The following is a 13,163-nucleotide window of genomic DNA, read 5'->3' on the forward strand; positions in this document are numbered from 1 at the left end:
TCCATTGCAGAGTGCAAACTCAATATTGGCCTTTTTTTATTGCAGAAATCAAGTGATCCATACACCTATTAGCTCAGTGGTGAGATGTATCTGTGGTACTGCACATTGTGGCTGGATTTTTAAAGACATATGTATACTTATCCCATATGGTCCAAGTTTTCCTCCAAAATAAACACTTCACCTTCTTACATCTCTGCAATAGTCATTGTTTATATCTCGATATTGATGCAACATACTATAAACTTGTAGGCTCTATTAAAATGCTGCATAAGTGCTTCCTCAGAGACAGTCATGTAAAGCAGCCTGAAAAAAGCCATTGTAGAACATAGACAGGAAAATAGAGGCAGATAGCATACAAGTGGGGCAACTGTGCTTCTTGCATTGGTCACAAACCCAATGCCACTAAAAGTAGGGCAAAACAAATGATCTATGATTACACTTAAAATACACCATGATATTATAGCCTGTCTAATTAATGTTTATTAATAAGTTTGTTTATCCCAGCAAAGCAAAATCTTAAATATTTGACAACATAACTGAACCAGTTTCTGCGAAGGACAATAGCTACTGATTATGGAAATAATGTCTCACTAAAGGTACAATACCTTGAACTTTGGAGTACACAGTGCACTCAAATGACACCATTAGTAATTAGCATTTCCATTATAGATGTTACTCGTGTTTTCTAGAACTTGGCCCCTTTACAGATGTTGCAATCAACTTACCAAATCACAAACAAACACTGTAGGAATTTTTTTAGACAAATTGTCTGATTACATACATTCCACAGTTTCAAAGTTTGGATGTTGAGATCATCCCAATCCCAATCCACTGGGTTCAAATTTGTTTTCAGAACACTCTCTCTGAAGACCAGAGATCTTCTTTCATTGGGGAAAGTATTATCTGAAGCACAAAGTCATAATATTTAAACTGATGAACAGTCTAAGAGCAAAGATTTTTAAATGAACATTGGTACTTGTTGTAAACCCATTCAGATTGGGACACTGGGTAGGATTTGCTTAACAGGGCTTCTTAATCTTAACTTGGCTTCTTCTATAAAATGTCCATATTACCAGATAATTACTACAATACTTGTTGTATTATTATTGTTTGTCTAAAACTCACATATAGTAAGCCAGTAGATGAATAATTATTCTATGATTTTAGGAAGTTCTGGCTCTTATTTAAATAGATCAACATTAACAACTAATTTAACAAAGATCCAAAATGAAAGGAAAAAAAAGAATTATTTTCCTCACTAATTTTTAAACTATTTTTCTCATGAACATGCTTGCTTCAAAAACTGTCAAATCTGTCTTTTGATGTAAATTGAAGAGGGAATATCTGAAAGAAGAACCGGAATATATGTGCTCCACAAATTTAATATTATAATCTGCAACAACAGATCAGCAGAAAATGAGTAATCAGATTTAGCTTAAACCAATGGAGTTTGATAAGTGGATTGTAGGATTGTTAGGGAACTGTTGGATAAAATGTGGGAAGATAAACATTTTGCCTTCTGAACAAGCATAATAATGCAGCCTATTGCTGAGAATGCACTTAGATATTATTTAAACATATCAGGGATAGAACGTTTGTTACAAACCATGAAGCTACCACACGACCCACTAATGAGTAGGCTGGTGGATCATCTCCAGTTGTAATCCAACTGTATTCCATTGTTGTACTCTTAACTGCTATTACGTGCTAGTACAACTTGAATCCACATATTTTGGTGGATGGACTATCAAAGAGGGTTACTATAATATATATACCGCTAATGTGCACAGAGATATAGCATATATCTTGCATGAAACACCTTTCAGTACAACGCATAGTTGCATTTTTTAAAAAATCATAGAATCGGGTTGCTATGCCAAAAAAATCTCAATGTCTATTTTGTACAAAATTCTGCATTTCATGTGTACTAAAACATAATATGATCCGAGTTTCATGTAAAATGGTGCCCATTATGGTATTTTCTTCTGAACAACAAAATGTCATATATGTTTAGGCTTGTAAACATGTGAAATTGATTCTGTTCATATGTAATACACTATCAATTTCAGCTTTTAGCAAAACTATAAGGGCACTGTAAAATCATAGTGGTCTGATTAAGCTGAGAACCCAAGATAATTACCACATTAGTTTCTGTACTTGGGCTTCATGTTTGTAAACTGAATGCTAGCAACTCATATAAGATGACTTTTCTTAAGCCAGAGTGTAGGAGAGATTTAGGTTTTGCCTAAACTGTCAATAGTGCATGCAGCAGGAATATGGCTCAAAAAAATGACCAAACAAGGGATTTTAGTTCTAGGTAGCAAGTCTGGTGAAGAGTAATGGGATGAAAAGGCAAAAGAATATTAAATTTTGACACAGAAAAGTCAAAACAGAAAAGGAAAACTCCAATCTGGGGTGGAGGGGTGGGAATTAGAACAAATGATTCTGTTCATACGCAATAGACTATCAACTTTGGGTTTTAGCAAAACTACAGGGCACTGTAAAGCCATAGTTGTCTGATCCAGCCTGGGAGGGAAGATTTAAAAAAAGGATTAGGTAGATCTCTATAGAAGAAAATATCCTTACAAGAAAATGATAAAGCTCCATTTCTCAAAGAAACTATAACTGAAAGAGTGCCGGAGATGTGGAAAAGTGGATTAATTAAGATAAGACCTGAAAATTTAGGCTGGATACTCTAGAGCAGAGAAGGTTAGGTATTCAAAACCTTGAGGAGAAATATTAAATAATTGCTTGTGAGTCAGTAGCAATGGTTATGAGAAGAAGGACAGAAATTACAAGAATATTTCTTGTGTGAAAGGTTATTGGGGTATGGAATGCACTCCCTGCAAGAGTAATGAAGCTAATCAATCATGGCGTTCTAAAGGGTATTAAATAAACTTACGAAGAAGAGGAAAATAACAGAGTATAAAAGAAAGGAAATGGGATTAAATAGTTCTGCTGCGCAGCTGGCACTGTTTCAAATATAAACACATGCACATGGAACGAATGGCCTACCTCAGCACAGTAATATCTAAGTCTCTGTCACACATGTATACCATTTGGTGCAGACCATACAGAACAGAAAAGTTTCCATTTCAATTCCTGATGGTGTTATATTAGCTGCTGGGGCAGTGGTGGGAATGCTGCAGTGTCCCTGTGCTAAGAAGATGAAGACTTAGCCCAAGTTCCTCCTCCTGTTGCTATTGAATGATTCCTATTGGAAAGCTTGTGAGGATAGATGATTCAAGAGAGTATGTCTGAGTTCAGATGTGATAATGTAAATAGCTGATCAACACTCCCTCTGAGCATACAAAGCATGATTGAATGGGCAATGTGCTACTTTCTGTACCTTTGTATGAGGATTGTCTTTATGAGAGGAGGGTAGAGAGAAGATAAAGAAAGTAAGTTCGCTGGTACACAGGTACTGAAATAATGGAACTAGTGCAAAAATTCAAGCATAAATTTAAAAATCAACACCTGAAAAGGAAACAGTTGAGACTACTGAAAAAATAATCACTTCAGAAATTTTCAAGATCTTTAAATTCATCCTTAAAATTGAAGATCAAAACAAGGGAAGTATAGATATTGGGATGGATGATGGGGGAGATGGGGGCAGGGAGAAAATTAAGGAGCAGTCAGATAAAGTATTTATAATGAAGACAAATAGTTGTAATAGAGAAACAAAGTATTGAGACAGATAGGAAAGATCAGAGCTGAAGAAGGAAGTAGAGCTGACTTGAATTAAGTTAGTGAAACAGACCAGAGGAGAATTGCTCCAGTGAAAGAAAACAGTGTTAACTTAAGAAATAAAAGGAAAGAATGAAAGGTCACCCATAATCAGTAGACAAATGAACTGGCCGATACTTTAGACTTGTTTTGCTACAATTGTTGGTAACCTTCGGAGAGGAAGTAAAGGTCACAAAAATAAGGGGCTGTAAGTAGAAGCTTCAGGACTTAAAGGTGAACAGAGGGCAATGAAAAGCATTAAAAAAACACAGAAGGAAAGTTTGCTCTTGCAGGCACGTTGGCAAATGCAATACAATCCTGATTTGCAAACACAAAAAAGACACCAATTTTGATTCCAGATTATGTTCTTTGCTGTTAACAAGTGGGGTGTCTTTAGGGTTGTATATCTGACTTCAGAGTCCATTGGCTAGGAAGGAAAATTGGGCAGTGTCTCCTGCCAGAAATGGTATTGGAACGGGGCGGGGGGGAGGGGGTCAGGCAGAAACGGTGTAGGCTGAGTGCTTAATGAACTGAACGGTTTCACTTCGAGATGATGACAGGATCTGGCGTGAGTGTGAGCTCTCCCCCGCACCCCCATCCTCCCTGCCAATAACCTGCCAAGTGTCATTATCGCAGTTTCCACATTAAGAACGGCTTAGTTGTGAAATATTCTGGAGGATCCCATGAAACTTCGCCATTTTGGGAGAGGGAGGTTTGGGGGGAGGGGAAAACATTGGCAAAGCTACAGATTTGGGTGGGGGGAGAAAACCGAAACAATTAATAAAAGTGAAAAAGAACAGGTTGCTGGAAACATTGCAAGACAGGAAATTACTGAACACTCTTGATCATTGTGTTTGAACAACTTTATTTGAATTTCTTAAAACTATTCATTACCTTAACCAGAGTAAATAAAATTCTTTTAATTTTATCTTTCTTTTAAAATTCTCCATTAAATTCTTAACGGTGTGCAGTTTAAGAGCAATCAGTTACTGACTTTATAAAAAGGAAAAATAGAAACTCACTCTTACACAAGTACTGGCTGAATGGCTCATCTGTGTAGACTTGACCTGGCTGGCAGATAGACACTGACATTAATGATTAGCATGTCACTCTGTATGTTAAAAGGCAGGTACCCCAGACTTGTGAATTTGTACCTCATTCGCCGAATGTTGTAGGCGGAAAAATACAGTAATCATTTTTTTAAAGACAAGGCATGAGAAATATTTTCTGATTCACATTCCGAGTAATGTGTTATTGCAAAAGCTCATAGAATATGCAGGAGCTGTGAATGATTGTTTTTTTTGGTTGGAGGAGTGGGGCACATCCTGATTTTGGAGGTTTGTGCGATCCTGAAACAGTAATTTTCAACTCAAGTCAGGTTAAAGGCTTCTCTTTAATAAGTATATATCTGGTAAAGTATTGGACAATTAGCATCAAGTATGCTAACCACAGGGTGTCTTTTTTTCTCTCTCTATGTTGGCAGGGGCACGTCCCGAAAACTGGTGTAAAGACACGATGCTTGGACATACAAAAGTGAAGTCAGAAATCAAACCGGCAGTTTAAGGCGTTGGTTATTGTTCGCATTGTTTTTGTTGGTAAATTCAAACTCTTCTTTCTCTTCCACCTCGGGCACTTCGAAGTAAGGGTCGTCATTGAAACAATACTCGTCTTTAGGCTGTGCCAGAAAGGGGAGTTTTAGTATGAAGCCAGTCACTGTCCCTCCCAGGACAGCGATGCCCAGGCACACTCCGATAGCCGCCGCCTGGTACTGGGCTTGGTCCCAGGCGCTGCGACCCCCTCCAGGCTTCAACTGCGGCAGAAGCCGCACCAACTCGGCCAGCTTCCTGTCCCCTTCCTTGGGCACCCTCTCGGGGAAGGTGTCGTACAAGCCGTGGCCGTACCTCTCGTCCGCCGCCAGCAGGATGGTGACGATGCCGGCGATCGCCCCCACGAAGCCGGGGATGCCGTGCAGGTTGTTGATGCCGCACACGTCTTGGATTTTGAGCCTCTTGGCCAGGAAGGGGGTCAGGTACTTAAATCCCACCGTGCAGAGGACGGAGGCGATGCAGCCCAGGGTGAACGCCCCGGCCGGGGTCACCATCATGTCGGCCGCCGAGCCCACCGCCACGCCGCCGGCCAGCGCGGCGTTCTGGATGTGGGCGATGTTGATCTTGCCCCGCTTGTCCAGCAGGCTGGAGATGGCGAAGGTGGTGAGGGTGCAGGAGCTGAGGCCGATGTAGGTGTGCAGCACCGCCCGGTGCTGCCCGTGGCCGCTGGACGCGAACACCGAGTTGAAGCTTGGCCAGAAGACCCAGAGCAGCAAGGTGCCCAGCATGGCCAGCTTGTCCGAGTTGTAGTCCGCCCCCTCGTCCTTGTGGCCCCCCTTCAAGCCGGGTCGGTACAGCACCGTGGTCACGCTCAGGCCAAAGTAGCAAGCGAACAGGTGGATGGTGATGGACCCTCCCACATCCTTGATCTTCAGCAGCTCCATGATAATCCACTCGGTGGCGGTGAAGATGGGCACCTCCAGCAGGGACAGGATGAGGATTTGCACCGGGCTGGTCTTGCCCAGCACGGCCCCGAAGGAGATCATGACGGTGGCGCAGGCAGTCTCGGCGGTGAGCAGGTTGTACACCCCGATGTGGATGCGGCCGTGGTGGAAGTGGTAGAACCAGCCCTGCACCAGCAGCGCCCACTGCACCGAGAAGACGGCGATCAGGAAGTTGAAGGCGATGCCCCCGTAGCCGTACTTCTTGAGGAAGCCCATCAGCAGCCCGAAGCCCACGAAGATCATCACCTGCACGTCCTGGAAGACGGGGAAGATGGCATAGAGCTGGTTGTGCTTGTGGTCCGTCTCGTTGCTCTGGGCTGCGGCGTCCGTGTGCTCATCGTAGGTGACGAACAGGGCGATGAGTACCAGCAGGATCCCCTCCAGGAAGATGACAAGGAAGGGCAGCCGGCAGCGGATCGCGGACATCTCCCCAGCCCTGAGCTTCCACTGTGAGGACTCCACGGAGAGTGCAGCGGCTCAGCTGCTCTGCACTGGGCACTCTGCACCAGTTTGCTGTTTGTGTTGGACTCCGAGCGCTGACTGGCTGCAGAGGGCAACTCAAACTGCACTTTTATACCTGGACAAGGGCCACGTGATGCTAACTTTCAGCATTCACCGCACCCGCTTATCTTCTATTCGGTAAGGAGTGGAAAGGATCAATTATTTGCATTTTAGTTCGGCTCCTCTGCAAATTACTTTCTAAAGGAGGGGGGAGGTGGGGCAACCGAATGTCAAGTCTCCACCTGGGTATGTTACAGTACCCTCTGCTTGTTAAAGGCGCCCAGTTCACCATTTCCACCGTTTTCTGTTTGGTTTGCAGACCTACCCGCTTTCGGCAGTTCAGCGACTTTGTCAACTTGTCACCATTCCTTCTGCTCTGATTCTAGCCAGTGGGACTTAAGCACCGGGATGAGTGGAAGTGCATGGTAGCCGGTGGCAGCTAAAGTTGACTATAGTAAAGTCCCAAATGTCTGGAATTTGTCGCGGCTGATGACTTGGAACTGCTGCATCCGTTTGGGAAAGTGCACCAGGGTTTCTTTCCCGCGATGGGGGAGAGAGGGCTGGCCCTCGGGGTATTAAGGTCATGCTGACCTGGGGGAGATGAGGGGTATTTCCAGCAGGGGAGTGATGTACACGTCTGGCTGGCTATTCCTCCCTGCTGTACAGAGTGAGGGACAGGGCTACTCGTGACCCTGACATGAGCAGGATCCGGCTTAATTGCTGCAAATCTTGGAGCAGAAGATCCTGATCACGTCTACAACACTGATCCTCGGAGCGTCAGAGGCTAGAAATGAAAGGACTTGGCAGCTTTGATGATTTCAGGAGCGCTTCAACGGCCAACGAAGTGTTTTAGAAGTGTGGTCAGTGTGGGAGGGAGGTCTTGTGGCGCTAGTGGATAGCTTCCCTGACGCTGAGGCAGAGATTCTAGGTTCAAGTTCCACTCTAGCACTTGAGCACCAAGCAAGATAACGTGGTCAAACCCTTTAACCCTTAGTCCTTTGCTCAGTCAGCACCAGTGGAAGGTAACAACTAACTACTGAGATAAAGGCAAAATACTGCGGATGCCGGGATCCGAAACAAAAACAGGAAATGTTGGAAAATCTCAGCAGGTCTGACAGCATCAACGGGGAGAGAATAGAGCGAATCTGGATGTCCCCTCGTCAGCTCTTTTCCAGCATTTTCTGTTTTTGGACAACTAACTACTACCGTACCTGAAGTGCCTTAGTGTAGATCAGGGAATCTCTGCAGCCAATACAGAGGAATGTTTCTTACTAGACTCGATAGAATGGCAAGGCTGGCAACAGCGCAACTTTCAAGAATCTTGCTGTCCCAGCAATTTTGCTAACTTCATTCACCAGGACAGCGAAGATCAGTTGTGAGTACAAAGTCTCTGAGTATCTTGAGTAAAGAGAGCTTACTACTGGTACTGAGCAAACACGTGTTTTTAATCTGTCTCTTCTGAGTGTTGTCTTTTTTTTAATCACTGACCTAAACTCTGGTCTGACATGCGTTCCTAACACTGACTGCTGTGGTTGTGGCATTACTTGATTTGGGATCACAAAGTACAAGGTGCTGTCATTAGTAAACAAATAATCAACTACCTTTCCCGATATGTGCATTCTCTGAGTTAGTCATATATGCCATTTCATAGCCTTTCCCGATATGTGCATTCTCTGAGTTAGTCATATATGCCATTTCATAGCCTTTCCCGATATGTGCATTCTCTGAGTTAGTCATATATGCCATTTCATAGCCCGGGGTTCCACAAATTCTACCCCTTTTCTTCTGGGTATAGAGATGTTGTTTCTTTATTGGGGCACGACAGCAAAGACTTCCTGCAATGATTGCCTTCAGAATTTTCCATCCCAACCACCACCGGCCCCCCCCCCCCACCCCCGCCCAACATATCTATTTCATACCACTCTGCGATTCATTCCAAAGAGTCAGTTTCTACAGGTATATAGGATACTGCTAACATCAAACTCGCTCACTGCTTCGCTTTTCTGGACCCCACAATCATTTCTCTCCTGTTTGACATTGTTGAGACATAAATTCCTCCAATTAAAGACCCGGAAGTTTGTAGTTATTTCAGTCCCGATCCAAAATTCGCCTCCTTGCCATTAACTTTTATAGTTTACTTATCAATGTTACAAGAACATAAGTCACAATATACACAGTAATGAAGTTAGGGTGAAAATACACCGGCACCTGTTTGGTACACTGAGGGAGAATTTAGCATGGCCAATATACCTAACCAGCACATCATTTCGACTGTAGGGGGAAACCGGAGCACCAAAAGGAAACCCAGACAGATTCGGGGAGAACATGAGACTCCACACAGTGATCCAAGCATGAATTGAACTTGAGTACCTGATGCTCTGAGGCAGCAGTGCTAACCACTGTGTCACCCTGCCACCTAACTTCATCCCTCTCTCTAGATGTCCTCTCTCAGGTGAACACAGTAAGAAGTCTCACAGGTTTATCTGATAGTACAAGCACTAGCTTTAGGAGCGCTGCTCCTTCGTCCGGTGAGTGGGAGTTCTGTTCACAAACAGGGCACATAAAGGCACAAACTCAATTTATAAAATAATGGTTGGAATGTGAGTCTTTACAGATAATCAAGTCTTAAAGGTACAGAAAATGACAATGACATTGTGTGTTTATACGCTATGTTTGTGAAAAGAACTCTCACTTACCTGATGAAGGAGCAGCACTCTGAAAGCTAGTGGTTAGTGCTACCAAATAAACCTGTTAGACTTTAAACTGGTGTTGTGAGACTTCTTACTGTGTTCACCCAAGTCCAACATCGGCATTTCCACATCATGGCTGCCATCTCTCTCAGATGAGCAAGACCATTACAAGCTTCACCAGGCTCCCGACTAAGATATCAGTTTCAAAACCCAGAATGGTCATCTTCCAACGGCACACTTCGGTTGTGAAATCATGGGGACATGAGTAATATCAGGCGTGGCTATATTTCAGAAGGTATTAGCTTGAATGGATAGTTTCTGGTTGATAAAACTCCATGCTAGGAACAAATGTTTTAAAATAATAACCCTTACAACTGATATCATCAAAACTATTTTTCAGCTTTTCACCATCACCCACCTCTCCCTTTATTTAATCCCAATTGCTATCAACATTTTTACCCATAACTTACTTCAGCTCCAGACAAAATTCATCTGCAGGGTGCTTTAACAACTTTTTCAAATGGCAAACACCTCTTACAATGCAGTATTCCCTTAGAATTGCATTTATTTGTTACTTCCTGTGATTCCCTCTTTAAACCTTTCCATTGGTTTGCCTTTAAAAGCACACTCAAAACGCACTGCTTAGACAAAGTCTTTAGTTATCACTTAGTTATCCCATAAAAGTTATCTGTTCCTCTTCTTCTGTTCAGGATGTACTTCACTCCCTTGTCCATTGATCCATACACTTCCAGCATAACTCATTGGATAGTGATCAACATCGTTAGATATTTCTACTTCCCTAAAGGGAACAGAAGACTATTGTAGAGGTGAATGTGTTCCAACATTTACTAATCTGGTGCCGATGAGGGATCAAACCTGACTCATTCTTCATTGATTGCATGCCACACTGGAAAATTCACCAAACCATGGATCGATGAAGAATGAATCCCTCATGAAGCTGGTTGCTGTTCGTAACTATAAAAGACTGGAAATTATTGCTCTAACTCCAGACGAGGTATCAGAAAAATTACTCCTGGACTTTAAATGGGAAATGTCACAAGTGAACTGATTTATTGATGATGAACATGGTTCTGAGATTGTGGAAGAATTAAAATAGTAAAGCTTACAGGGAGTTTGGTGGTCATATTCCATTATCCATTCAAAGAAAGAGTATTGTAAAGATGCCACAGGTGGAATGAAATGTGGTTCTCTACTCTGTATTTTCCCCTTTGGTCATTGTCTCATGTTAAACTAAACTACTCAACTGAGTATCTGATCTGGCGATAAGCCTCAATCTATATCCTCTCCATCACAAAGACTGCTTACCTCTGTAATACCATGTCTCCATCCTTGCCTCAATCCATTCGAGGTCCTGTTATCTTCAGAATCAAATATTCCAGTATTGTCCTGGTACTCCTCCCCTGATCATTCTCCACAAATTGAAACTCATTCAAAACTTTGCATCCCATATCCCAACACTTGCCAAATCCCATTCATCCGACATCCTTGTTCTTGCTGACTGACGTTGGTTTGTGGTTGATGAATAATTTGATGTTAAAATTCTCAAACCAGAGTTCAGATCGGTCCCTAGATTCATCCCTATCGCTGCAGTCTCTTATAACCAATGTCTCCGCTAAGCTGCACAGATGTATGGCCTTGCAGCAGCCTCGAAAGTACAATGAAGGCCTTGTTCCATGATAAATTATGAGTCTGCGTAGCTGTGTAATTCATTCGAAAAGACTGCCCATTGACAAAACAATCCCCGCGTAATAGGTACATTTCAAAGAAAACATTACCCATAGCGCTCTGAGAATGCTTTTCTTCAAGAGGGTTTTTTGTGTAACCCTTCGCATCCTTCATGCCACTACTGGCAGCCATTCCTTCAACCTGCGATGCCCTGAATTCCAGAATTCCTCAAACTTCTCCTTCTACTAAAATAAAAGCCTATCTTCACCTTTCCCAAAACTGTCACCTTCTTCAGCATGAAATGCTTTTTTGTCTATTAAACTGCTGTGAAGCACCATATATCATTTTACAAGGCATTATATAATTTCAAATTGTTGCTATTGTATTGACTGTAACCATTTGATACAGAATTATGCAAACTTTCACGTACATTTTTTCATATACAAACCAGCTTCCCATCCATTGGCACTCTACACTTCCTGCTGTCTTAGAAAAGGTGCCAGCATTATTAAGGACCCCAACCACCCCGAATATACTCTCTTCTACCTTCTTCCATCAGGAAAAAGATACAAAAATCTGAAGTCATGTACCAACCGACTTAAAAACAGCTTCTTCCCTGCTGCCATCAGACTTTCGAATAGATCTACCTTGCACTCAGTTGATCTTTCTCTACATCCTAGCTATGACTGTAACACTATATTCTGCACTCTGTCTTTCTCCATGAACGGTATGCTTTGTCTGCATAGCGCGCAAGAAACAATACTTCTCACCGTATACTAATACATATGACAATAATCAAATTAAATCAAATCAGCAGGCCATGACATCACTATATATGCTGTTGTTACTGAGATGTGACAGATTGCTTACACTTGATACGCTTTTGATCTTGAAGTGAATTCACAGGCAGTGAATTTGCTGCTGATTGTGTGGATGTTTAGGTCATTTGGAAGAGTCAGAATTATCCTAAATTACCTTCTCTGTATAACCATGGAATCGTTATCTGTCTTAGTTCACATGAAGGTTGTTTGGCAACATCTATTCAGTATGTCAACAGACCCATTTGGGCTTGCAATTCGTAAAGTAACTTGCCAACTGGTCACTTTTTTTTCATCATTGAACAATAATGACCTTTGAGACCAAAGACCGGTTTGGTTCAATGGACATGTTCAGATAGTTTAGATGATTAAACATTGACTAGGAATTCAATTGTTGAAATGGAAAGCTTCATGGTTGATAACAGAAACAGTGTCAAATACCAGCAAGGTTGGGAACTTCTGGATCAACAGAAATAACAAGAATCCATGAACACAGAAGGTAATTGCAGCATTCTGGGTCATACTGAAGTTACTGCTGTTGGTCTTCTATATCCACATTTTCAGCAGTTTTCTTCTTGTAGTTGTTAATTGAGGAAGAGTTAAAGAAATGCAACAAGTTAAAATAATACAATATATTTCATATGTATATTTTAAAAAAGCAACAACAGTGTTACATGCTAAGACACATTGTTCAAATTTATTTATTAGTGTCACAAGTAGGCTTACATTAACACAGCAATGAAGTTACTGTGAAAATTCCCTGGTCACCACACTCTGGTGCCTGTTCCGGTACACTGAGACAGAATTTAGCATGGCCTATGCACCTATTCAGCATGACTTTCAGACTGTGAGAGGAAACCAAAGCATCCGGAGGAAACCCATGCAGACATGGGAAGAACATGCAAACTCTACACAGACAATGACCCAAGCCGGGAATCAAACCTGGGTCCCTAGTGTTGTGAGGCAGCAGTCCTAACCACTGTAAAATTTTTAAAAGTTTAAAGTTTATTTATTGGTGTTACAAGTAGGCTTACATTAACACTGCAATGAAGTTACTGTGAAAATCCCCTAGTTGTAACACTCCGGCACCTGTTTGGAAATACTGAGGGAGAATTTAGCATGGCCAATGCACCTAACCAGTATATTTTCGGATTGTGGGAGGAAACCGGAGCATCCAGAGGAAACCCACAC

At 42.2% G+C, this 13,163-nt stretch overlaps 1 protein-coding gene across 1 annotated transcript; it reads right to left on the minus strand.

The window, feature by feature from the left end:
* Positions 1-4,571: 4,571 nt before the first annotated feature.
* On the minus strand, positions 4,572-6,839 carry rh50 (Rh50-like protein). Its single transcript, XM_080204899.1, has one exon. It carries the CDS (start codon positions 6,701-6,703, stop codon positions 5,273-5,275), a length of 1,431 nt encoding a protein of 476 aa, XP_080061025.1. The 5' UTR covers positions 6,704-6,839; the 3' UTR covers positions 4,572-5,272.
* Positions 6,840-13,163: the final 6,324 nt, after the last annotated feature.

This window comes from Carcharhinus amblyrhynchos, chromosome 16 (genome assembly GCF_965287045.1).
Source record: "Carcharhinus amblyrhynchos chromosome 16, sCarAmb.v2.hapA, whole genome shotgun sequence".
Classification (NCBI taxonomy): Eukaryota; Metazoa; Chordata; class Chondrichthyes; order Carcharhiniformes; family Carcharhinidae; genus Carcharhinus; species Carcharhinus amblyrhynchos.